Below are 27945 nucleotides of genomic sequence, written 5' to 3'. Positions count from 1 at the left end.
TGGAGGAGCTGGGATCCACCTTCACTTAGTTTTTTAGGCTGGTCACGCTCATTTTCAGTGTATCCAGTGATTTTGGAAAGTTTTGCTCATGATAGACTGTGGTGTTTTCTGGGGCTTCAGCTGGATAAAACAGTAATATCAGCTGGTGGGATAAGGTAGCAGATGGTACATGATAGAGAAATAGTGAACAAATTTCTTAGTACAAAATTATCTGCACCCACCTCTTAACTCAAAACAATAAATCAGTTTCCAGTGCCAAGACTGGAAGGAGCAGGAGCAAAGAACCTGGGCCGTGTGAGATCCTGAGGACCTGGGCATGTGAACCGTGGACTTGAGAAAAACTTGAGAGCTGTTGCTGCATATTCATCCAGTCCTGACTTCTCCAGATGACTTGGAGTGGGAGGGCCTTCATGGCCTTGGAGTCTGTAGGAGCAGGGAACTCCTGAATAGTGCTAGGAAGGTGACATTGCTTACCAAGCTGAAATTGAAGGAATTACTCCTAAATTTTTTTTTCCAATTCTGCTTTCCCCAGTTTGAAAAGTGTGTTGAATTGTAAAGACCCAGAGAAGCCTTCTAGTTAATACCCTAAGATTATTCATCAGAATAAGCAGGGTTTCAAGTTCTAAACAGGTCAAAATCAAGACAAGACACTCTTTGGAGTACGTGTTTTTGCATGAGAAAAGCTATCCACTTGAATAGATATTGGTTAGGGTTTTTTCTTTTGTTGTTTCTGTTGCTGCTTTGGGTTGTTTTTTTGGTTTGTTTTTTTTTTTTTTTTTTTTTTTGTGGTTTTGGGTGTTTTGGTGGGGTTTTCTTTTTGTTTGTTTGTTTTTTAAATATGTGCTTTATTCTAACAGAAATTAATTTGGATTAGCCCCATTGCCTGTGTTCAGAGTAGTGGCTTGCTCTTGACTGATTCTTGGTTTGTGTGTTTTAATTTTCAACAGGAATGTGAGCATTTCTAATTTTCACCTTCTTAAAAATTCAGAAAATTTATAATAACAGGTTGTGGGATAGCAGCTTTTCTGTTTCTCTGTCACACTTGGAGATGAAATCTTTCCAATAATAGGGTAGCAGACTGGAGAAACAGTCCTATGAACAAAGAACTGTTGAAACCCTTTGAATTAAAATAGCAGTGCTACTCTACACCTTAATCAATGGAAAGGGCTGTTTGGGCCATAGGATTTTTATATTTCTTTTTTGTTTACAGATTTACAAAGAGAATTTTCAAAATTTGTTTTCAGGTCATCCTTCAGAGCACAGTTGCAATGTAATTACAAGATACATATTGGGCAAGAGGGAGCATGGAAATAAAGATAGCAGTGATGAGGGTTTTCAAACAATGTATTTTATACTGCAGGAAGGAGGTGATTACTAAAAGGTTAGCCCAGATTATTATTCATGAGTTTTCTGAGCTGTTAAACAAATTGTTGTGCAAATAACATAACCTCATAATTTTCTCCCTCTCAAAAGGTGTTCAAATCTCCACATGTGCAATAGATCAAATGTACTTCCAAAAATAGGGATGTTGTTTGTGCTTGCAGTTCCAGATGATCTTGTTACAACAATGGAGCTTCTGCAAAGAGTTATCTGTGGGCTGTGAGGATCCTTTCTCACTTCAGTTCCTCTTACAGCTGGGAGCTGCTACTGCTCTGCAGAAAAACCCTCTCCTTTTTGGGCACTGGGCTTTGCTTTCAAAAAGCAAATGCAATTAAGTCACCCTGATTAGATCATTACAGCCTTTAGTGAAATCTGCTCAGTAACATGTCTGAACTTTTGCTGTGGTTCCAAATGAATAATTTTTTGGTATTTGACTTTGCTTTGAAATGTGGAGTGCTCTTTGCCTGAAGGGGTATCTGGTATTGTATAAACATGGAAGGTTTCAGACCATTAGAGGGACACAGTGCAGAATAATTCAGCCTTGCTGAAGATCTGAACTATTTCAGCAGTATTATTAGCACTGTGCTCTGTGTCTCCTTCATCTTGTTGAAAATTTTACAAATTAGGGGCTTCCTCACAAACACTTCTGGAAGAGCTCACCAGTAAAACTAGCTGAGCTCTCTCCCTCCTGTATAACGTCTGTATGTGACCCTGTGCATTCAGCACCAGGCATAAAGTTTTTAAGGGCATCTCCCTCCCAAGACACTTTGCTCCCACGGTTCAGGATGTGCCTCCAGAGTGGTACCAGAGTGTGGCAAAGTGTGGAACGCTGGATATTGTATATTCTCCTGCTCACAGCTGGCATGAGGGCATTCTTTACCAGCAAAGGTGAATCTGTAGGGAGAGCAGCAATTTGCTTTGAAAATCAGGGTCACTCTCAGAGGCCGTGTGACACTGAGCTCCTTTCTGTGGCAGCCTCACTCCCTGTCACAGTGGTCTGTGGGAATGCACAAGTCACCAGATGTGTGTGACTTGTTCACTTTGCATGGCTTCACAGTATTGGAGAGGTAAGACATGGCCTTAAGAATCACCAGTTGAAGAAAATAGAAGGAAGAATATGAAGGTAACAGTGAGTGATGAAAATACAGACCTAAAACTGGGAAGACAAAATATACAGAAGAAATCCCCTGAACATCTGACGCCACCTGCTCTGCCTCCACCTACTTAAAAGTAGTTGGAGGTTTCTTGTGAGCACTCTGTCTCTGTTTTTGTTTGTTTGTTTTCAATGCTAGAAATTCACAGAGCTTTACTGCAGGATTAATCGCTGTTCAGCTTGACTTAGGCTGGCAGAATTTGACTGTTTGACTAGTGGGAGATCTCTTTGTCAGAAACAAAACAACCACTGAAAATTCTAAGCAAAGCTTCGAGATAGAGGGCATTATTTTTTTATTCTCCATGGCATCAGACTAATAATTAATAGTTAAGACCATTTTGAGGACTCTGTTCTAGAAGTCAGGCTGTTAAAGCTATTCACTTTCAGAGTTCCAAGCTTTTGTTTGCAGTTTATAGAAATACAACATTAGTACTTTACAGTTCACATCAGCTCTGTGCCAATGAATTTGACTATATGAATAGCTGACTTCTTCCTTCCAGCAAAATGTTCTTCACAGTAAGCATTTTTGTGTGCTCCTCTGCACCACTCCAGTTAACATAAGAAAATCAAGAAAAGGAATGATAGCTTTAAACATAATTGGAAAACCTTTTATACTTTCATACCGAAATGTAATTCTTTTGCCAGTTAGTTTACTAAAATACATTTTTCTTAAAGTTCAGTGCCTTAGGAAAGCTGTTGTACTTGCTAGGGAGGTAATATTTACTAACCAGAAAACAGTAATTGGAAAAGAGATGAAGCGTGGTCTGTTGCTTTAGAAATTATTCTTTGAATTGGCCAGTTTTAAACTGTAAGGAAGTCTAGAAGGATTCTATCCCATTTCTGCCTCCTAGATTTTTTTCCCAGTCACTGATAGAAGATTTCATGTGAAGATTCTATTTTTCCAACAGATGAAGGAAATATAAATTGTCTCTGGGATTTTCCTTAGTTCTAATGAGTTAAGCCTACTCTAGAAAGAATATGCACAGAATGGAGAGTTGCAGTTTGGACATGTGCTTTGCTGTTAATACAGGATGTTGTGAAACAGCAGATTCAGGCATTAGGAATGCAGCACTCTGAGGTGGCAGGCTGTGACTCTACTTGCAGCAATTTGCAAAGCATCTTTTGCAAGTCTTTATCAGTTTACTTTTATTGCTATTTCACTTCCCATAATAAAGAAGTGGAAGAACCCCTTCTGGCAAAGAAACCTTTGCAAATGACAGTGGCCAAAGGAAGAGTTTCCCTTCCTGATCCCACTATTCCATATCCACCAGGAAGATTTTCAGTTTGCATAGTTATTGGCTTTCCCTTCTTTGTGGTCTCATCAGTTTTGACTGTGGAAGAGATGTACTTTATCTTACCCCAAAAGATCAGACACTTAGAAGAATTTTTCAAGTGCTTTAATATCTTGTGACACACTTCTAAAATACTGCTTTATGATTGCTTTTAGACAAAAAGGCAAACACTAAAAGCATTTGGAAAAGATCATATTTGTAAGATATATGTGAAGGCTGGGTAAGGTCACTCAGTTGTTCCTGGCTATGTCCCATTGATGACTTGTGGCAGTCTAGAAAAAGAGAGACCTGGCTCTTCACATGTGACTGACTTTTCTCCTCCTTGCATGCAAGCTCAGCCTATCCCATAGATTGCCACAGAGATTTTTCACCTATAAGCCATCCCAACGTTGGGTGCAGCAGCACATGCAAGGGTAGCTGAGGTGCCATCACGGGGGCCAGGACTGGAAGGGCTCCTGTAGTGTGGGCCAGAGGTCCTTGTTTTGCTTGGTGATCTGCCCAGCACCAACATGAATCAGGTAGCTTGAGAAGAAGCAAGAGTTGCTGCTTGGGGATTTGCCAGAGATTTGAGCAGAGGCAGCTCTAGAGGAGACACCAGGCAAGTGAGGGTTGTGTGGCTGGAGCTCCCACTGCTCATTGCTCCTTCAGACTGCCCAGTGTGGGGCAATTTAGGAGAGGTCTGTAGCCAACTTATCTGAGTCACAACATGGCTTTTATGGCCTCTGCTTCAAGGGGCCAAGGATGTTCAAAGTGGCTGATAGCTGCTTGTCTTTATCATCCCTGCAGCCAAAACCAGGCATTTCCCACCTATTAATGTGAGGTCCAGAGTCCTGACAGCCCGTCTGAAAATCCTTGTGAAGGTTAACATTTGGCAGGGTTTTTTTGTTTGTTTGCTTGCTTACTTGGAGTATATATTTGACAAAGTAAGAGGAGTTTGCAAACTGTTCTGCATGTTTCTAGGGCCATGTTATCACATCTGTCTCAGTCCTTGCACAATAAATGGTGCAGCTGGAGTTGCAGACTTCAATAAGCTGGTATCTGTTGTAGATCCTCAGAAGAAAGGTCTCAAAGGGTGAGTACTGTTTTGTTCCCTCTTCCCCTCTCCCCATTTCAAATGCTATCTAGTAAGGATTCTTTCTAGACCATATGTTATCATTATTTGTCTAGTATTTACCAAGAGGGCTGCACAGTTTCACAACAGTTTCTGTTTAGATTCCTTTAGGTATTTCATGCAAACAAGACAGGCAGGTTCTGTTAACTAGATTGAATTAGAATTGTCTACAGAATGCTTTTGAAAACATGTGTGAGGTTTTTTGTACTCTTAGGCCATACAAACATTTTTTTGTTAAATTTTCATTTGCTTTTCAGAAAGAAAATATAAGAATATCTAGTTAATTTAGAAACATACTGTTCTGGATGATGTCCATCTATGGTTTTTTTCTTCATATTTTTCTACTGTCTGCCTTTCTCTGATTCCTCTTGGGAGAGCAATTTCTGTTTTCCTTCAGCACAGAAACTATCTTTGTAAAGGTCAGCATGAACAATACTGTCGGGGAGCTCTATGCACTATGAGTAGACAAACCTTTACTAAAGGAGGGTCTGTCTTTTCAATGGAAAAATGCATTTTTTATAGATTTTTAGGCCATTAATTTATAAATCATGTAATCTGATGCTGACTTATCTCTATGTTCTGAAAGTAGACACATGCATTTACATTTCAGACCTTTGAGTTCTGAAATTCAGCAAAACGCTGTCCTAACAATTATTACCATTTAGTACCTAAAATTCCTCTTTGAGAAATCTCTTAAAAGCTTTCAGATTTCCGGACAGAGAGCTTAAAATGAATTTATAAGAAAAAGTAATAGATATTGGGAAAGGATCTAAACCATTACTTATAACATCAACAAACAGTCCCTCAGTTCACATTCTGACAGGGTCTGTGGAATCATCAATTGCTTGAATTACACCAGTGAATCAGAGGAGATATCTAGGTTTTGCTGCTCCTGGGTTCTTTTGTTATGCCCTATTTTCTTCTGTTAGAGTTCTGGCAGAAAGATATATGACATAAAATTGCCTACTAATAGCTGTGAAATAATCAAATTATTATTTCTTTTTAGAATTCAGTGCTCCTTCAGAAAAATGAAATATCATCTTATTTCTTTCAGCATTGTTGTACAACTTGCACCCTTGCCTCGCTGGACACTGTTGAAATTACTGGCTATTTATTCAGTTCCTGAGATAAACAGAACTGAAAGCTCAGTCAATGCATGTCAGGGCTGATATGATCAACCACTAGATTTTTTTCCATTTGGCTTTCTTACACTACCTAACCTTCAGTGAACTCCCTGCAACATCTGCTTTCACAGAATTCTCCTTAATCCACCTTCATTGTCAGGCTGGGCTTTCTGTTTGACTTTTAGAAATAGAGAAATAGTGTTACTTCTGGTAATTTCAATAACTACAGGAAAATGATTGAGGATGGGAACTCTTTTAAGAGGGTTAAAGGGATAATAGAGTAACACTGTCAGTTTGAATGAAAGTCTTGAATATGTTCATATCTTCGTAAGAACTTAGTATTTCCTTTTGAGTTCATCAGATCAGAGTACCTCTTCAATTTTGAATTACTTTAGCCCAGAACCTTCAGGCTAAAAAAAAAAAAAAGTTTCTCAGTCTCTCTTCTGCAGCAACCAAATATAAACTCCTATAGTATGGAATATTTGTCATACAGCTATTATCTCCCACATAAACCATCTTTCTGAGTGGATGAGAATAAGATCTATGTTTTCTAGCTGGTCAACCTGGATATTATTTCTGGGAACAACAATGCCTGTCATCACTTTATGCTGTGAACAGCATGCCGAATAGGATGGTACTGCTGAGAATATCTCAGGGTCATGATTTCTCTCAATCAGAATTGATACCAGTGCAAGCCAGAAGATAATCTCTTGAGGACACTGAAGGGAAAATATGCACCTCTGCAATGCTCATTTAGATGCTGTGAGCTACCGTCACAGAGTTTTCCTTGCTAACAACTGTATCAGAGAATAGAAGGCCTTGATGATTGTAAGTAGATAATATACATTTCACTGCTGCTTAAAGAAACAAGTTATATTTCCATCTAAAAAACAGGCAAGTGAAGGATGAGAAGCAGAGAAAAAAAGTAAGTCTTGCTCCATGGCCAAAATAGGAATTATTTTCTATTTTCCAAGATAACACCAAGACATACAGTAAACACCAGACAGAAGCAAAGCTATATCCATAGAGTGTATGAACATATTTATTTTCACAGGCTAGGCACCTTCACCCATGTTCAGACACATCTTAGAAGACCACTGCCAGTATGTTTTGCTTTTTAAGTCCTACAGGGTCATCTGTTGGAAAGCAGATTAATCTCAGATTCCTTCACAAACAATACATTCGAGCCCATTCTTTCTTCACTTTGAATCTTTTTAATCTGTTTTTGAGGCCTAAAGACACTTGAAGACAATAACCTGTAGGGATGCCTGTAGTAAACACATCCCAGGAACTTCTATGGAGCAAGGATTCCTTTTGTGTGCATACCTATAGCTCACAAGACATGTTCCTAGCAGTATCAGTAACCAGGCAAGTGGATAATCTCAAGTACAAACCTACATTATGTTCTATCTACAGTATTTATTGGCTGTTGGAGGCTGTGCCATGTAATTAGAAGAAACAGACAGTTTTTTCAAATATTTGTGTATACCTTTTTCTTTGAACAGATAACATTTTCTTTTGCTGAATTTAGGAGAGGGAAGGCACTGAGTAATGTGAGGTCATTGAATAGTCACAAAAGAGCAGAAGAAGCTCATCTGGTTTTGTCTAATAAAGTTTACTTCATTTCAAAGTTTTAAGATTCAAATTGGTAAATTTTCAGCAGTTCTAAGGATGCTGTGTTCTGAAATGTATGTTTGTGCTAAAAGAAAACTAAATCATGGAAGAGAAAATTCAAATGTACATACTCCTGTCACTGCACCTCTCTCTGATATGCAGAAAAGATATCTGTTGGCTCATACTAATCATGGAGTGGTGTGGGTTGGAAGAGACCTTAAAGATCACCTGGTTCCTCCCCCTGCTCTGGGTAGGCACACTTTCCACAAGAGCAGGTGCTCAGAGCTTCATAGAACCTGTCCTTGAAGACATTCAGGGATATTCGGCTTGTTTTCTCCGTGTTTTTGATTCTTTGTTGTTTAAGAGTGATGCTAGCACTGTAGCCAGAAAGGTTTTTGGGGAACAAAGGTATTCTGTGTAAAGATCCCAACTTGTGCAATGTTTCTCTTTTGTAAAGAGAAATGACATTTCTCTTTACAGCACATGAGAATACGGAATTGCACATTCTGTTCTGCATGAATGTGTTAGATCCCCTCCCCCAGGATGTCCTCAGGAAAAAAGCCTAAACTCTACTGCAGATTATTATCCACTGGTGAGCGGCCTGGCCCCTTACAAGTTGGAAACCATTTTATATTCTGTAGATTCTTTTCAGTTTTAAAGCCCTGTGTTGGCTTGTGAACAATGATGACGTCAACTCTTGAAATCCAACTCTAGCTTTGTTCCCTGTTCTGTAAGGTTTATAAAGCCAGTAGCGTTTGGTTTTGTTCCCAAATAGGATATATTTAAACTGACATATCTGATTAATGGGCTGATGTTATGGTTTGTTTATTATTGAGTTTACATTGTATGCCTTAAGTGTGAGAAGATAATTTTAAGAGGAAAGTTTTGAAGTACATAATAAAACGTATTGCAATGAGAACTTCTGAACAATACATAGTATTTGACTATCTATATATAAATCTGAAAATTAAATTAATATGTAAATATTCTTATCAATGAAAACTTAAAGTGTTGCTTTGTAATAGTGATGTCACAATAATTTTCCACAGCCTAAAGTTGGCTGGAGATAATTAGCCCCTAGCATCATAGTAGTGAAATCTGATTGAATAAAAACAGGAATCACTTGGGACCTTGCAGAATCTCACTGTCTGCTGTTTGTGTATATTATATGTACTTGATATTTATCTGTCTCACTTATGTGAGATAACTGATATTATGAGATAGTAAGACTGACTTAGTCTCCTGGATTCTACTCTAATTACTCTGTAACTATTCAATTATAAGCTGGTGTGTGCTGCACAAAGGCATTTCTGAGCTCATAGTTCACTCCTAATTGTGTAGATGACAAGTATGTGTTTAAGAAAAGGTGGAAGATAATAAATTCAGTTAATCATAAAACAGGTAGGCTTTTTCTGTTTGATGTTGTAGTTCAAAGTTTTAGGTGTTCTAAGGGAAAATGTAGGAGACTGTGCTTAGCAAAACCTTCCTACTGTGCTAAGACAGTGATCCTTACAAGAGGTTAAGAGCAAACTTAATGTGGTGTATAAATGTAATACTTTTCTGTAGCAGTTTTCCCTGCAGTGTGCTGGAAACTGTTCATAAGTTAATTACTGCAGAAGCCATGTAAAGTAAAAAGGTACTGTGAGTTCTGTTGTACATGGTGGGCCAAGGACAGGAAAAGTGGCTTGATGACTGGAATGGGAACCAAAGCTTTTTAACTCTCAGACCATAGAAAGCTAGGATTGGATCAATGTTATTCACCCATTTCTCTGTGGTCAAGGGAATTCTAATTAAATTTTCTAAGAATGCTTTAGTATGTTGAGAAATACTTGGTAAGACTTGCTGAAATATGAGGTTGCCACTGCAGTTCTCCATTGATTTTTCTTTCCCAGGTTACCCTCAACGAGTGCTCTCTAAATTGTTTCTGCTCTACAACTTATTTCCTTAAAAGAAATTAAGAGCTTTGAGGCGTATAAATGAAGTAGGTTTTGGTTTTTTCATAAAAGCTGAATAGAAGAGCAGGCAGGCATCCTGATAGGCAGGTACTCTACTTCATAAACCCCTTTCTAAGGTTGTCCAGGGCAGTAGTTAGAATGGTGGTTCTTGGCTGAGACTATCATTTGGAGTGGGCTTTAAGATTTAGCTAACCTGTCCATTAAAGTTGTTTTGTCTTCTGGAGGTACACAGTAAAATGGTGGAACAAAATGTGTGTAGACATTTTTGTTTATACTGTCTTCTAAGTTAATACCTTTTTTTTTTTCCTGTTGGGGTGAGGGAGCAACACCTGTAACCTTATAATTTTGAATGGGAAGTAATTCAATTTTTTACCACTTTGAGTAGTTTTTATAAGGTTTAAATGGATAAGCAGATCACAGCCTAAAAAATTAGGTACATGATGTACCGAAAAAATTACGTACATAAAATTAAGTCCAAAAGCAAGAACTTATTAAAGAAACATTACAGTTAAGTCTGAGCAATGAAAGACGACAAGTCCATGCATTTTTTTGCATTTCAGAGGATGTTGTTCTCAGTAGACCATCAGTTGTTCTTGCATACACCATACTGTGCTTTTCAGCAATGGTTGTTGTATGAATAACCAGGTCAGCCAGTTGTTTAAATAAAGTTGGGAGAAAAATACCACAGAAAAATGAGAGAGAGAAACAGCTATGTTCTTTAAACATCACATTTTCTCTATTATTCTTACTTTTCAAAATACTTGAGACAGCTCATGAAAATCTTTTCCTTCTTAGGTCATCATTGTTTCTTTATTCCTTTATAAAGATTTATAACATTTTTTTGTTGATTATCTTCAGCAATATATTGTGATTCCAAGAAGAGATGATAATGATAGGAGGAAGGGAGTGAATAATAGGAGAGATGCACTGTTGGAAACCAAAATACTGCATTTGTCTAATTTTCCCAATTTCCAACAGTGGGGAAAATATGGAAAAATTGTAAACAATTTTCTTGACACTCAGTTAAGTTTAGTCTCTGAATCCATATTTATATTGTTGGCTATCTCAGATATTACATGTCAGTGCTTGAAAACTCTCAATTGAACCACTAATTGAAAATTGGTCTGTTTCATGCACATCTTACCAGAATTAGTAGGAGGCACAGGGAGGTACCTCCTTGTAAACTCATAAGCCTCATTGGGCAGCTGAGTTTGAGATCTTCAGCCAATGTTTTTTCAGTTTTCCGGGTCTGTACAATGGAGGCTTTTTGCATACAGAATTTTGAATCACAAAGGACTGATAAAAATTCAGGTTCATGGATTCAAATCAGGTTCAGATTAGCTCAGAGAAATTAGGACCAGTCATTATATTTTCTTCAGCCTGCACTAACCAGTCTGGGTTTGTTTGTGGCACTGCAGAGTGCTACTTAAATTCTGTAGTGGGGGACAGACAAATCATAAATACAGGAATAATATCTTTTATATATTGTCTTGGTTGCTTTTATGTGAAATGTGGAAAGAGTAGTGTCTGATAAGCCCCCCACCCCTGTACGTGCCAGGGCCCAAGAGCAACCAAACAATATATTCATACCTAACTTCATTAATGAAAAGAGTCTGATGGATTTCTTCTATGATTATTCCTAATTATATGTTTAATTATATACTTAAAGCATAAAGCCAAGACTGATATACAATACCCTGCAGGTTCTTGCTTAAAAACCACCAGATTTAAAAGTCATCTAAGGTGAACAAGAAGTTACATTTTCCTTTGCTATTGTAGGGGAACTGGAGTACAGATACAATACTGTATTTATGTTGAGGCAGTGCAAAAATAAGGTGTTTCAACACAGCAACTCTGCATGGGTGGAGAGACAAGAAATGGAGAAGGCTATGTGACCCTGAAAAAATTTTGAACCCCCTGAATACCAGATTATTTTTTTTACTTTAAAGGTGTAAATGTTTTATATCTCTGAAAAAGAGATCTGAATTCCCTTGAAGTTTTTTTTTTTCTTGTTCTGGCTGTTTGCTTTTAAAATCTACTATATATATTATATGAAATTATATAAAATAATAGGTTTAATCCCCACTAAAATGAAACACAAGGTTTTAGCTACTTTTTTACAAGAACTGTGAGGAAGATGAAATCAATGATGAAGAGAAGACCCTTATTTTTTGTTGTTGTTGTTTGGAAATCAAAACCAAAATAGTTTGCCTGGTTAACATATGTCATTTTCAGCTGTAATGTTCAATGAGTTTGAGCTAAAGAGTGTGTGCAGCTTGAGGGATATGTAGATGTAGTGTCCTGGAAAATGTAAATCTTGAAACATAAGAAGTCATAATGTTTTGTGCAGACCTCTTCCTTTGCTATCTATCTGCATACATTCCTGGTTTGAATTTCAGGGTTTTTGTTTCCATGCCTCCTGTAGCACCATTTGTCATTGGCCATCACCACCTGTGTCGCCCCTCACCCCTGCAGTTGTTTGAGTGCTGTCATGTAGATGCCTGCACTTGATCCTGTACATTGATTGTGTTTTCGTGTGATTCAAGACTTCACCCTTTCCCATCTTTGGCAGATACTTGTGTGCTTAACATTTCTGTTGGAAGAACCTCTTGGGCCTGATCCCAGCTGAGTTACTATCCTCACTTTTTCCCATCCCAGCATTGTTGAGAAACACCATTTTCTTGCATCCTCCCCACAAAACCATTGTGCACAGGAAATAGGCAGTTGATCCTCATTTCCTTCCTTCAGTTTCAAGCTGTTTTAGAGGACTTATGAGTCAGCACTCATTTAGTTGTATATCATCATCTACATACTCATCTCAAGCCCTTTGTGTTCTCATTATCATTTCCCTGCAGCTTCAGCTGATTGCATGTCTCTGCAGGATTTCACCCAGAGACTGTAAACCTAAGGAACACGAATTGTCATCCTAATGTCCTGGGGTTCTGGCTTAGCCCCCCTTTGCTTCATTCTGTACTCCTGCATTTCTCTGATTTTAGCTGCTTTTTTTCTCAACAACAGTGTCATCTTCCTGGGTGACCCATGATAAATGCAATGTGCTTAATGTATTCTGCTTTTGTAAGGACTTCCCTTTTGAAATCCATTAGAAGCATATATCAAGGGCATATTACACAGACCAAAAAAAAAAAGGGAAAACTTAAAATGCTCCTCTTTTGCAGTACTGCCAGTGAAAAGGCATTTCAGCTTGTATGTCACTGCCAGCCAGAACAGCAGTGCTGCATTCCTGTGGAGGGAGCACATTGTGCTCCTGACACCCTTCTGTGACATTATTTTAGACTGACTCAGGGGGACAGATGTCTCCTACTAAATCATCAACACAAATGTCTCAAGCATCTGTGTTTTCCTCTGGAGACTTAGAATTTCAGTGCTCAACAGGTCTGATCCTGCTTTAAATGGTGAATACGTTCCTTTGATCTGCTTAGCAAGCAGATCCCACAAGGCAGACTTGCAGTTTGTTCACCCTTGTTTTGAGGGCTCTTGGATAATGACTAATGCAGTCAGCCTCAGGGTATTAATCCTTGTCCTCCCCAAGCTGCTGCATATTCCTTTGGGCACCACCTTACAAGTGGTATTCACCAGACTTTCCTTATATCTTCGTTTGATGACATTCAGCACATTCCTGGAAAATTTTGCTTTCCTCCTGTGACTCTTAGCCTTCTACATCCTTTTTTAGGGCCACCACTTGCTCCATTCAGGTTTAAAGTTCAAAAGCAACATGTTTTGCAGCTGTTTCCCTTGTCTCTGGTACTCTTCTCATTACAATGATGTCTGGCTCCCAAAATTTTCTCAAATGGAACAGCCCTTCCTGCTCATACCAGTAGTGACACTCTGCAAGTGTTTCTTGGTTGTGTGTTGTGTTCCAGCCCCAGCTTCTACTCTTCTTGGCCTCTAATATTTTCCACCTTTTTCCAAGGGAAACTACTTATGTTCTTTTGTTGATTTTTTTATGTATTACTTTTCTGTGTGCCTCTGCCTGTATTAATCTGTTTCTTTGCATGCCAGTCCAATATGTGCAAACACTGGTGCCTCTTGTAGTCTGACTATTTGCTTCCACAACTCATAAAAACGTAACACTAGTTTCAAAAGGAGTCTCTGTGCTCTGAGGGTATTCGGTTAACCAAAACTGGAAATCCTGGTCTTTTTTCCATCTCATTGGGATATCACAGGCCCACATTTCACAGGTTTTCCTTGCACTGTTTGAGCTGGTCAAGTAATATCCTCAAGCCAGCTAAGGATCTGCACTCATAGATGAAAATGAAATCACAGGCTTTGTACAACTCTGTTTAGGAGAAGGCATGGGATCCTATCTGCTGGCCAGCAGAGGTTGCTCAGAGCACGTTAGTTGAGTGTTCTGAACTCTACAGTTCCTTATTTCTTAGTAAGTCAAGTCCAGGGTTTTTTAATCTTCTTTGGGATTTGCTCCAACATCCTCTCTCCTCATGCTGGATATTTGTTTTGATGTCTCATCTTTCTGGAACAATGACTGAGTTGGTGAGGGAAGCAGAAGACAGGGTATTGTCCCAGAAACCTGTCCCTGGATTCGAGAGATCGCAGCCCTTGCTGCATTTGGAAGTTGGAAAGCTTTCCTTGGATTCATTTCCCATCATTGTGGACTATATATAACCATATGCTTGCTGATAGATGGAAAAAAATCATACTCCTCTACAATCTAGAAGTAAAGGAAAAAAGAGATCATTATTGGTTTCCATCTTTAAATACCCCTGAGGTTAGTGGAGTGCTGATGAAGGCATCAGTGTGGTGTTGAGTTTGGACAGAAATGCAGACAGTTAAGAAATATTTTGGAAAGATCCAAAGGAAGCCATGCTTCAGGTTTGGATTCAGACCCAAATGTCTTCAAATTTCATTCATAATAAGGTCTTTACGTGGGCTGCAGTAATGGTCTTAATTATATTTCTCCCACACTGGCATGTCTGGATCTTCTGTAGGAGATCTGAAGTTTGCTACACAACACCGTGGATGCCTTGTTAGTCTCCTGCAGCTGCCTTATGCAGGAGTAGAAGAAGCCTCCTGTGCACTCCTTTGTTGTTCTGGATTTGTGTGTGGTTCTTTTTTTTCTGCAAGGCTGTGTTTATTCAGAGAACACTAGCTCCTGATCCAGCAGCATATCCATATGATTTCAAATCAATTCCTGCAGGGAGAGATTTCTGGATCTAAGGTGGACTCATTTTATGCATTTTAACTGCATATCTTCATTTTTCTACTTTCTTTAAAATAAATACTGTATTGTGATGAGGGGAGGGAAAGAGGGATTTCTCTGGATTGAGGGTGAGAAGCACTGCAGATTTCTTTAAGCATCCTCATTTCCTTACCCACCCTTAAGTCAGAATTAATTTTTCACTTCCTTAGGGACTAGGAAAGTCCAGAGAAAAGTGACACAATTGTAATCCTCCACGAGGTGACAAGGTTTGAGGAAACAGAAGTAGCTCAAGTTGATCCTATGCAATGGCTTTAGGAAGGGTGACTGCTGCACAATTTTAAAGCTGCCATTGGGCAGAGTAATGTCCCTTCTGACGTGTGGCCTTGATGTGTAATGATGGCTGAATGTAAAGCAAACATGCAGGATGATTTTTTTCCCTTGGAAGTCTTGTGTGTTTGGCATTGAGAAGGGACTTGGTCTTATACAATCCCTTTTTTTTTTTCTTTTTAAAGATAATTGCTTAATAATAGCAAAGGAGGATTTCTCAGGTTTGCATATGTGGGGTGGCAACATTATAAAAACATGAAAAACTCCAATACGGTTTCAGTATTACAGAGACATTAGCAACAGACTGTTTTGTCTTTGTGGTTTGGAACTGGAATGTTTCCAGTTGTTGCCGGAAGGCTACATTTAATTTGTACTGTGTTTGCATAAATAGCTTATTTGTAAAAATCACATTTTACTTGAACAATTCTAAATTATGCAGTTATCATAGGGAGAAAAATGATCTATTGTTCTCTTTACAATAAAATGGTACTGCCCTTCCAAAGTATCCAACGGACAAAAGCATGAAAAATCATAGCATACTTATAAGTTGCTTATCTCATCCCCAGAATCAGCTCTCACATGCTCATATCCTCTGGGTTTGTAAAATTCAAAAGATTTTTTGAATTACACTCTTAATTGTGATGTTGGCATTATAATTACTTGTTAAATAAGATTCTTTAACAATGACGTCCTTGTTGTCAAAGCAGTTGCATTTCTTTGACGGTATGAATAGCTGCATGTTCTGAACTGGGAAGCAGCAGTTGTGGGAGCCTGACTGATGAAGGAGAAATTGATTGCTTAGAGAAGGTTTTTTAGAGCACTCTACAAAAATCTCCTTTACCCACAGGCAAATGAAGATTAAGGAAAATAGAGGACATCCACCTCTGTGAACTCAAACAGCAGCAGGCAATTTCCCCTCCAATTAGCATCTCGTTCATGTGTTGGAGGAAAAAATGGTTGGGATTTTTTGGCCCTTAAACCCCTTTTAGCAAATTCTCACATTCTGTAGGGTTCAAGATCAGAGGTAGAATAGTAAAGAGAGATGTGATTGGCAAAGGCTATTCATACCGTAGTTTCTCTTATTCTTTTTTCATTTGTGGTTACACATGAGTTACACAGTATTTCTAAGTTCTGCTTGAAGGATTCCATGTCCCTGTAGTAAGTGTGAAATGAACACAAAAGTGTAATGACTGCTGCTAATTCCAGCCAAGAGCTGTATCATTTCTCAGGAAGAAATGTTTTCTTATTTGTCAGTTATTATTTATATATATGGTTTATATATATATATTATATATATATATATATATATATATATATGGCTCAGCTTTCAGCCATTAACTCTTATATTAGAACATTCTTTGTTTCTTTGACATACAACCACATGTAGCACATCTGAACTGAGTTCCAGCAAGAGTTCTGAGAATATTGCATATTAAGTATTGATAGAGCATATTGTTCTCTGCCACATGTGCATTTCCTTCATGGTTTTTCAGTGCTCTTCTCTTCTCTTCTCTATATACTTTAGTATGTACACATTATTCTTTTTGAATTTCTATTGTTCTCCTTTTTCTTTTCCTGTTAACAATTATCTCTCCCCCTCCCCTTCTTTTCTCTCTTTGATCCACAGGTTTTGCAGTGCATGTTGGTCTCTCTTCATTCAGAACTTGACATTCAAAGGTACATGATGAAAATTGAATCCTCTCAGAGAGTTAGTACTGTACTTTCTTTTTTCTGCACTCTGCTGTGAATTGAGTTTGTTACCCTTTAATTGTGTGTGTCTTGCTTCACAACTAAAATTCTCAAATAAATACGAATCTGCATGCTTTGTCTCTCTGTATTTCATAGCAATGAAGTATTATGCATATAGATTAATTGCATATGGGAGTGTGATGCATGTGCATCCTCTGATGATTTTTTAAAATCTGACTTTTCCTTTAATGGCATGATAGACATGAAACTCTTGTATTAGATGCTCTGAAATCCACCAAAATTCAATGGGAGATCCTTGATAAGTAAGTGATTCCTAAACACTGTCCCAATTCCAGCTTTGTATTTCTTTTACATACATACATGGAACTGGCTTAGGTGGTACAAGTCTTGCTGCAAAATTAAGGGCAGCTCTGTGGGCAGAGCAGTAAATATTTTTGTACTGAACATGCAAAAAAAATCTTACTCCTACAACTCTCAGAATTATCTTATATGCACAGTGTATCTCTGAAGTCACCTGTATGTCACCTTTCATCCTGTTGAGCTTCTCTTCCATTTCTAGATGACTTGTAACACCATCCAGACTGGATGCCTACAATAGGTGCCTTTTTTCCCCCAGGGAGGCAGTGGATGTGTACAGGCCTTATAGGTACACACCTAAAGGTGTCTCTCGTGGTTTCGATGGAAGCCAAGAGCACAATCGTGAAAGCCCCAGGATAACCGGGGGGGAGCCAGCAGGGAGGACCCGGAGCAGGCAGAGCTCATTTGCACCTGATTTGTGTTTCCCCTGTCAGGATTTAAGGAGGCAAATAAACAGGTGGGAGAGGCTGAGGTGTGGAGAGTAGGAAGGCTTCTCCTCCCTCACCAAGGTGGCCTCGAGGGAGGGAAAAAGAAGCAGAAGAGCAAGGTGATGAGTTGGGAGAGGAGCAGCAGAAGCTTCTACAGCCTCTCTCCTGCGGCAGCCCCCTAACTCTCCCAGGTGCCAGAGCAACAAGCTCTAGTAAGTGCTTCAACACGTTTCCTTCCACGAGTAGACGCTAAAAATAAGTGCATGGTGTGGGAGTGCTGCCGCCGGCCGCAGCGCTGTCCGTCCCGGGCCACGGCTGCTCTGGGGCTCGCAGCGCTGCCCGTCCCGGGCCACGGCTGCTCTGGGGCCGGCAGTGCTGCCCGTCCCGGGCCACGGCTGCTCTGGGGCCGCAGCGCTGTCCGTCCCGGGTCACGGCTGGGCCACGGCTGCTCTGGGGCTCGCAGCGCTGCCCGTCCCGGGCCACGGCTGCTCTGGGGCCGGCAGTGCTGCCCGTCCCGGGCCACGGCTGCTCTGGGGCCGGCAGTGCTGCCCGTCCCGGGCCATTGCTGCTCTGGGGCCGGCAGTGCTGCCCGTCCTGGGTCACGGCTGGGCCACGGCTGCTCTGGGGCCGGCGGCGCTGCCCGTCCTGGGACATTGCTGCTCTGGGGCTCGCGGCGCTGCCTGTCCCGGGTCACGGTTGCTCTGGGGCTCGCAGCGCTGCCCGTCCCGGGCCACGGCTGCTCTGGGGCCGGTAGCCACCCTGCCTGCTGCCCTCGCCCCCGCCCGCCTGGAGTGGGCTCTCCTGTCGATGGACCTTTCTTTGGGGATTTTTAAAATATCCTGTTAATGTAGAGCGCCTTCTCAGCTTGTAGAAACACAGAAAAACAGGCTTTTCCAGGATCGCTGCACTGTGTGCTTTTGCTTTGGGAAACAGACAGCACAGAAACAGACCCTCCTCCTGTTTTCCTCAGGGACGTGTGGGAGGAACAGGGATGGGTAAATAATCTTGAATCAGAACTCACGATCCCCTAGGTACATTTAGGCATCTGGTGTATATTCTTCCCCCCCCCCCCCCCCCCCCCCTTAGTTTTTGCATGTGGTTTTAAGCATGTAAAGATCTTTCCCCTTTAATCAGCATAATGACAGTTTTTGTTTAAATCATCCCTTTTAATCTTCACAGTTCTCATGGCGATTTTGGGGGTTGTGTAGGTAGGAGTTACCTCACCCACTGCTGATGAAACGCAGCCATCTCCTGGATGGAACAAAGGGTCGTGCTGGGTTGTGAATACTTCACAGTAGAGTTTTGCAGGAGGGAAAAGAAAAATAGCTTCCAACTGAAACTGCCATAAGGTCTTAATTAAGACAAATGCTGATGTCCAGGCTGGATTTTATGGATAACTTATTTAAACAAAGCAATAATAAACTGAAGCTGTGGTGCAAGAATATGACAGAGACTGTGAAAGACAAAATTTTGGTCTGAGGAAAATTGATGGACTCATAGAAGCCTTGGCAGGGAAAAATAGTGAGGTGACCTGTGGCTTTTTTAATTTTACTCTCATGTGTGAATAAATTCTTCACATGACAAAGGATTAGAATAAAGCAGAGAGATAAATTATTTTATTTTAAGGGTTTCTTTCATTAAATATGACTTTTGCTTTTTATTAGTGAGTGACTAATAGTTTTCTGTGTTGTTTTACTTCACTTTCTACCCTCAAATCTCAGGTGTTTGTAGAAAAAGAAAACCTTGGATTTGGACAGAAACTTACTGCAAAATATTTTTACACTTTAATGTGGATGGCTTGGGGTTTTCTGATATTACACATATTCCAAAGAGATGTCACAGCATGTTGCATATTTCAGTCTGGACTTGTCTGGACCAATTAAGCTGCTCTTAGACGGGCTGTTGAGTTCCTTAGGGCAGCATTTTCAAATGCAAGTTCCTGCAATTAAACATCTGAATAAGAGGTCTGGCAGCATAAGTGCTGAGCACCCACAGCTTTTATTGCTCCTAATGAATATCTTTACTATAGACACACAGCTTTCCTGAAAAACTAGTTTCAATTTATCTAGGTGCTTCCAGGTAAAAAAAAAATGGAAAATGTTTTATGTTAGTAATTTATAATAGTTTCATGAAAAACTTTTTTTTCCTAACTCTGGAGATCAACCAGCTGAAGAGCAAGCCATGGTCTTGCCTAGGGGGAGCAGCCTGTGGATGTCCTGCTCGGTGATTCACAGCACTCAGGATTAAAAGAAATGAGTTTTGGCAGCTTGCCACAGCAGGGAGCATGCAGCTGGCCACCAACAGGAGCTAGCAAGGCTCGTGGGAAAACGTGCAGATTTTTAGGATGATTTGAATATCATTACAACCTAAAAATATGGCAGATAAACTCTGTCCCATCATTAGACATGTTTTTTTTTCCCTCTAGGTGGAAGAAACTGGTATCAGCATAAGTGAATACAGAGTAGTAGATAAAGATCCTGTCATAAGCAGAGAGGAGTTTTACCTTCAAATAAATTCACTGAATTGAGCAAAGCGTCCACTCGTTGGAGCATCCAGACCCTGTCACAGGATGGGTGGTGCGTGGCTGTGACTGAGCATTACCAGGGCTGTTGGATGAGGTATCTTCCCCTCCTTCCCATTCACCACGGGAGGGAGGAGGAATGCTTTCTTTTACCTTACTTGGAGAAGTTCTTCTGGGTCTTTTTCCTCCCTTTCTCAGAGCATGCCAAGATCTGCTCTGGGGCAGCACCTCACGTTTGCAGCTCCCCAAATTCACTGCTTGGCTCAATGGCCGCGCGGCAGGTGGTCAGGGGAGGGCTCTGTGCCCTGTGCCCTGCTGGCATTGGGCTCTGTGCCCTGCTGGCATCAGGCTCTGTGCCTTATGCCCTGCTGGCATCGCTCCCGTGTGAGCATGGCGAGCTCAGGCTGCCCTCGGCACCCCCGGGGCAGGAGCAGCCCGGCAGGGAAGGGGCAGCTTGGGCAGCATCCGGCACAGAACAGGCCTCCAAGCCAAGGAGGCTCCAGGCAAGTGGAGTACCTTGCTTCAGTGCTGGGGTGGTGGGCAGCCATGGCTCAGGCATTTCTCCTTATCAAAGAGGAAATCATTCTGGCCATTCATACCATAGAAATCCATATTGCCACCAAACTGAGATGCTTGTGAGAAAGAACTGGCTTTGTAACTGGTTGTTGTTGATTCAACAGAAAGTAGTGGAAAGTTTGGGTTTGAAATAGAGAAGAAATAGAGAAATGAATGCTAGAGATGTGTTAGTCCATGACCAGGCATCAGGGAGGAGCATAACTAGCACCTACAGGATCTGTATGTGGGCGAGTGGGCAGCTGCCTCCCACTCTCTTCAGCTCTGGAGAGCACGGATGCGGGCATGTGCCTGCTCCTGGCATGGTACCATTTCCCACTGAGGGTATCCCAAAGAAAGATGCCACAGATTTTTACATCTTGTAATGGTGAAAAAAGCACCAGAAGCACAGAAGTGAGTTTGTTACAAGAGGTGGTTTGATGTTGCGTTCAGCTGCTGAGTCATCTCCCCGCCTCCAGTGGGACAGAGTATCCAAATACATCAGTTGCACAGAGGTAATATGAACTTTAGTTTATACAACCATGTATAAGCATTGAACTTTACTGAGAAAGTGCTGTGGAAAAATATGGGAAATGCTTAAAAAAGAGAAAATATGGGTCATACTCGCTCTCTCTTCAACAATAATGTGTCACTAATAGCGTGTCCAGGCAAGTAAAACCCTGTTGGTGTGTTAATATGAAAACCCAAAGACTCTGTATCTGTGGAAAAAGCAGATCTGTCCTTCAGACAACAATAATGTGACATAAATGTGATGAAGAAGTACTGTTGCAGTAGTAAGAATTCACATGCTGTGGTAATACTTCAGGGTTAATAAACTCATCATACATGAAACACAGCCTGTTTATATGCCTATGTGCAGTCTGTCACATATCCTTTGGCACATGTCACAGGACAAGCAGCTTACTTGAAGGTCAAGAAGAATAGGCTTCCATTTTTCTACTGATTTTTCCTCTCTATTTGAAATGTCAAGAAGACTCTTCAATGTGGGGGAAGGGGAGCTGCCTATTCTATGTTTGTTAGAGTACGTGATTGGAAAGATGTATTTTACTACCTCTGTTTTATTTTTTGGTGCCTTTGTTTACCATTTGTGTGTTGCCAGGAGTGCTAGCAACTTTCAAGATACGTAAAATTAATCTCCTGAATAGATAAGCTTCTATCAAGATAAGGGCTAAGGAAGTTCCTGGAGACAAGAAATAAAAAGTGGGAATTGATTGAGAGATGAAATTAAAACTTTCTTTGGGTTGTGCAGTTTTTTTTTCTGAGTTAGGTTTTGTCTGTGGAAATGTGTGAAGCAAATTTGCAGGAGAAAGGAAAAGAGGGAAAAAAGGTTTCTGTTATATAGATTAGTATAAAAAATAACTGGAAATGAGCATAGAAGAACACTATGAATAACAGAAACATAAAACCAGCTAGAACAAAAGCATGAGAGGATTAGTGTGGACAAATGTGAGCAGAGGACCAGAGGCATGCAGAGAACTTGATGAAAATCTCTGCTACTCCATGACTGCCCATTACATTGGCATCTGTGCAGTATCTCACTTTTCATTAATCAGGTACTTTCAGGCTTTATTCTTAATTATTTGCAATTTTACTGCACTTAAAGAGCCTTGCACTTTTTTCTTTATTTTTTCTGAGTCAGTGAAAGGACTAAAGCAGATGTATTGAAAGTGCATTCTTTTGCCAAGCTGTAGCAGACAGATGTCTGTCATGAGGCATGATCAGCTACAGTTTTAATTCTTTGTTAAATTCCAGGAGTGGTTGAAAGATCTTCTGTAATTGCTAGCTCCATGTGCTATACTTAAATATGTACCCTGAAAAGGTTACAAGGGTCTAAATCCTTGTAAATAAAATAGTGTATCCTAAGTAAAAGAGTCATCAAGACGCACTAATTGATTGTAAGTTTACACTGTAATTACATGTATGTTTACACCAGAATGGTCCATCCCTATTTTGGCATATCTTTTCTGATGATCTTGTGACCCAGAACTAGCACAGAGAGTATCTTTTATCAGAGAAGTCCTTAAGGAGTGTCAGCTCAATTCAGCTGGGTGAAAGATGAACCTTATTGCACAAACATTCAGGGGAGTGCCTCCTAACATTCATCTTGGGGGGAAAGACCATGGCTGGCTGAGGAAATGTGACCTAACTGGTCTTGGCAGAGGGGGAGAGAGACCTGCTGCCTCTTCTGAACCTTCTTCTGTTTTCTGGCATTTATCCCTGAGGTGGCTTGGAATGTGCCAGCATTTCCTTGAGTTTGTCTGCCTCTGTGGAGTCTCTATACATTTTAATTTTGGATAATGCTGTTCCTTAGTGGGTATATCTTGAGTTTTCTTCTCTGTTAGGTATTTCAGGGTTTTTTGCTACAGCACCGTTCTGACTCACATAGCAGCAGTCTAGACTATGACTCTAGTTGGGTCCTCTGTTGAGTCCTGAAACATTGACTATTGTGGTCAGCATTTATTTTGTGAAAGCTTGTGCTGTGTGCTCATTCCTGAAAAGTCCTTAAAATGACACTTGCTAGGGTATTTTAAGCAATTTAATATTAGTGAACATTCAGTGGAAAAAACATATATGGCATTATTATTAAGTATTTATTTGACATTTGTCTTATTTTTCTTATTTGATATTAGAATCATCATCCTGAATAATTATTACAAGGTTGGAGCATGCTGAAGGTTTCTGCACTTTCTTCAAAAATCTTTACAAATACTTGTAGCTATAGCTCTGTAAATGTTGCTGGCTCCTTCCTCAGCACATGAGTTGGCTTTTCTAAGTCATACCTAGGAATCCACTTGATTATTAAGTAGCATCAAGCCTTGTGCTTGTTGCCGATAACAAAAATGCTTTCCTATCAAATCTGCACTCATATCTCTTTTGAATACCCACTGTTGTTATTGAGCTTGAGAATTTTTTTAGAATCTGTTTAAAATTCAGAATCCTGGAATGCAATGTTTACAGAAATTTAGCATGACAAATAACTTGAAGTCTTTCATAAACTTCACGTGTGTATTTGGTGGATCTCGTTTATAGCTTGCATTGGCTTTATGTTGGTGTCGCTCCACTTACTAGAGTGGATTACTCCTATGGATTTGAGCTGGTGGATTAAGAGGAGGACTGGGATTTGTATCTGAGCAGAATCCATTATGTGTCTCTGGATTGCCTCAGAAAGCTGCAGCATAGGTGGTGAGAAACAAGGGCTGCTCAAAACCAATCTTTTTGAGTGTAGTGGGTTGGTCCTGGCTGAACACCAGCTACCCACCAAGCCACTCCATCCCCCCTCCTCTGCTGGGGATGCAGGGGAGAAAATAAGATGGAAAAATGTCATGGCTTCAGATAAATGCAGTTTAATAAAGAAAAAGCAAAGGTCACTTGCGGGAGCTAAAGTAAACAAAGTATTCTGTATTCCCCATCAGCAGATGATGTCCAGGCTCTTCCTGGGAATTGAGGTTTCAGGCTCCAGTACATGTAGCAGTTGTTCCATATGACAAATATGGTAAAAAATGGTCCCTTTCCTCCTCTTTTTTCTTAGCTTTTATTGCTGAACAGTCATCAAGTGGTATCAAATATTCCTTTGGTCATTTTGGGTCAGCCTTTCTGACTACATCCTCTGCCAAGATCTTGCCCACCCACAGCCTCCTGGGTGAGTGAGGGAATGTTGGAGAGAGCCTTTATGCCGTGCATGCCCTGCTCAACAGTAGCAGAAATAATGGTGTGTTATCAACACTTTCTAGCCACCAATACAGTCTACAGCACTATGAAGGCTGCTATGGAGAAAATTATCTCAGCTAGACCCAACAGATTTAGCTGCAGTAATGACATCATGTCATATGTGGGGGTCTGGGATGCTGTGTCTTAGGTCCTACAGCACTTCCCCAGGGACAACCAAAGAAACGCAGCAGTGCTGGGTTGGCTCCATCTGTGCATTCACAGGACACACTGGGCAACTGCTCAGCTAAATCCGTGCCTGTTGATTTTGGTAATAAAGTGTCCCCTTACTCCTCAAATATACATCTGTTCATATTATCAGTGAACAATACACATGCAACTGCATGTCTCAAATGACATTTGGGGATTATTTTATTATAAATTGAAGAGAAAAAAAATAAGCAAAAGCAAAGTAAACTTGATCCATATTTCTATTTTATCAGTATATATTTTCTTTAAGAAACAAAAGCAATCTCCTTCCCAACAAACTCTGAAACGAAGGTTCTTTTGTAGATTGATTTTGTTGCCTTAATTTTTTTTTAATCTTGTTTCTTTTAGTCATGGTTTTCTAGAAAGGGTGAATTATATGCCTTCTAGCTCCCTATGAATGGATTTATACAGATAAGTTTTTAATCACTACAAGGAGCTACAGAGCTGTAATGTCTTGGCTTGGTAATACTTCCATAATATGCCTGTGTAAACAAAATACTTCAGCAGTGATGGTTCACAAGCCATTTTGGAAAGTTTGATGAAGAAGTACTATCTTATCAGATTCTTTTCTGTGTTTGCAGGTCACTTGTCACCTCTGTAACTTTCCTGGCACAAGTCCTTGTATTTACAACTGCAGACTAATGCTGACCATGTCAGAGGCACTTCAAAGCATACTTTAGAAAAAATGTTGTTAGCTTTAAGTCCTGCATAATATTCAATGCTCTTGAACAATTTCACTGTAGGACATTGGATAGTACCTACTATTTTAATATTAGAATTTAGAAAGTGACTAGTTCTGGAGGATTTACTTTCTTGTGAGGTGTATCTAATAATTGTAATTTGTGAGCAACTGCACAACTTGGCAAGAACAGACCTCTACAGCCAGCTAATGAAAATGTAATAAAAGTTAAAGCTTTTCATACATTCGAAGTCACATAAGGAATAGTATGTGATGCTGAAATGACTTTTGCTCATTTCACTTGAAAAACCACTGAAAGAAACAGATGTCAGCAAGATTAGTTAGCTTAGCTTTCCAGAAAGAAGCATAATCTTGTTTGGATCTTGACAGCAGCTTCAAACCTAGAGTTGAAGTTGATTTTGATACAGGCAATTTTTAACATAATAGCATCTGACCTTAAATGATAGGGGAGGTAAAAACATATAATTTTAATGCTATCTTGTGCCTGGTGCTGATTATAGATGTCTATAATGTTCATATTTACATACTGGGTTTGGAACCTAGTAAGCTTGCTTTGCTTTGAATTTCTGCTTTGTATGTTCCCGTTTGTTGTGATATGGTTTGATTGAGAGAGACCAGGGAATTATTCTTCCAGAGTAATAGTGCATGTGGTTGTGAGTGAGAGGGTTTCACTACACAATATTGACTATGCTTCTTAAAGCAACCCCTTTTGTGGAAAGGGCTTTAATGTCATTTATAGTTTGCAAAATATGTTCAGGACATTTTATTTCCTATTGAATGTGTTTTTACTAGGCAGATCCTACCGTGAAGACTTGGTAGAAGTGCATAAATGAAACCATATCTCTCCCCTGCTGGAAGAGTTGGGTTTTTTCCCAGCAGCTGTGTTTATCAATTACTAATATGATTTTGCAGTAAAAGTCATAATTAATTTGGTCAGCTAATGAAGACAGTTCTGATTTAAGCTGGTGCAACAACAACAAAAAGTAATTGTTTATGATTTCAACTTGAAATGTTGGATCACTATTTTGGCTATGCTGCATGACCTGGACCTTGCATAGATGGCACAGCAGAAGATACTGAAATTGATAGCTTCACTACTCCTTTACAGTACTGCTTTTCAGAGGATTTTTCTTAGCAGATTTGATAAAATTAGAGTGTGTGTGAGTGTGTGTGTGTGGACAAGGAGAATGGCATTACTGTATGTCTCCTCAGCACAAGTCTTATCCTCATGGCCTTGTTAGCGACAAAATTTGCAATGTGGATATACAACCGTAAAAACTGCAGCGGAATATCCAAGGACACTTTTCCTAAATAATCTCTACAAGTGACCTCCAGCATACCAGAATTTGAAGAATTGGACTTCTTCCTTCTTCTCTTTGATTTTTTTTCCTTCCACACTGGTTTCAGTAGACTAATAAGGAAATACTCTGTTTTGCAGACAAGAAGCCCGAAACCGTCCCAGAGCCCACAGTCCAATTTGGGTGACCACACAGAACACCTCTCTGAAGCATCTGCTGATTCCTTAGAGGTCATGTCTGAAGGTGATTCTCCAACCCCCTTTGCAAGGGGCAGCCGCACGCGGGCAAGTCTTCCCGTTGTGCGGTCAGCAAACCAAACAAAGGAAAGATCACTGGGTAAGAGCCTGCTCCAGTCCTTCTCCAGTCTGTGTTTAGTCTGTGTTTTCCATTTGTGGATTTAAAACAGTCTTAAATAGGTTGGGGTTGAAAAAGTAAAGACTTTGTAGCACATTATTTTTCATGTCAGGTTGTTCTTTGGAAATTAACTCAGTAGGGGATACTGAGTAACTTGGGGGAATGGTGAAATTATTTTCATAAGATCTGAAAGTGTGATGACAGCATGGTAGAAATGCAAGGAGAGAGAGATGAAATGCTGAGAAATGGTTAAAATCCACTGCTGCAAATACTTCCTGCCAAGCCTGCGCAGTATTTGGCGATGAACTTAATGCGAGATTGTACCCTCATTTTCAGACAGCAGACACAGGTTTTTCACTTTGTCATATCTTCAAAGTCAGATTTAGTTGAAAGAAACCTAGGGATACTATTGTCTTAGTAATCCATCTTACTGAAAAGGTTTGTATTTGTGTGGCAGTAGCTTTCCAGGCCAAGGATTTCAATGGATATGCTGATGGAGATCCCTTTACTTTGGGGCAGTGCCCTTCCGTCTGCACAGTGACACGAGAGATGTGTCAGCACAGGTGGACAGCTCTGCTTCCTGCATTCTTCCCATAACTCAGGGTTGAATTTAGCCCAGCTGTGAGCCAGAGCTCCTTTTATGATGGTGAATTTTGTCTCAGAGATTCAGCTCAGCTGATGGATAGTAGGAGTAAAGGCTGTTCTTTTGAGGGAAGACACCAGAGGGCAGTTAAAGCGTTGTGGGAAGGCATGTAACTCATCTCTGGATTGCTGAGGAAGGCAGGTTTTGCTCATAGGTAATAAACTGAAATGCTGCTTTCCTGTAGGCTCCTCTCCCAATATACAGAGTGACATAAATCGAAGGCTGGACTGTAAATCATGCCATGCTTGTAAGCTTGTCACGGTGGTTTACTCATTCCTCAATAATCTAAGACAGTTTCTCTCAAGAGTATTATA

At 40.1% G+C, this 27945-nt stretch overlaps 1 protein-coding gene across 3 annotated transcripts in view; it reads left to right on the top strand.

Moving 5' to 3' along the window:
- KIAA1217 (KIAA1217 ortholog) overlaps positions 1–27945 on the top strand; it is a 176633-nt gene that overhangs the window by 55442 nt on the left and 93246 nt on the right. For all 3 annotated transcript variants that reach the window (XM_058807347.1, XM_058807355.1, XM_058807363.1), the window contains exon 3: positions 26775–26970. In XM_058807347.1, coding sequence (XP_058663330.1) covers positions 26775–26970 — 196 coding nt within the window. The remainder of the gene's footprint in view (positions 1–26774; positions 26971–27945) is intronic.

Source organism: Ammospiza caudacuta, chromosome 1 (genome assembly GCF_027887145.1).
Source record: "Ammospiza caudacuta isolate bAmmCau1 chromosome 1, bAmmCau1.pri, whole genome shotgun sequence".
NCBI lineage: Eukaryota > Metazoa > Chordata > Aves > Passeriformes > Passerellidae > Ammospiza > Ammospiza caudacuta.
Note: the sequence above shows the minus strand (reverse complement) of the source record. Positions and strands in the feature narration are given on the sequence as shown.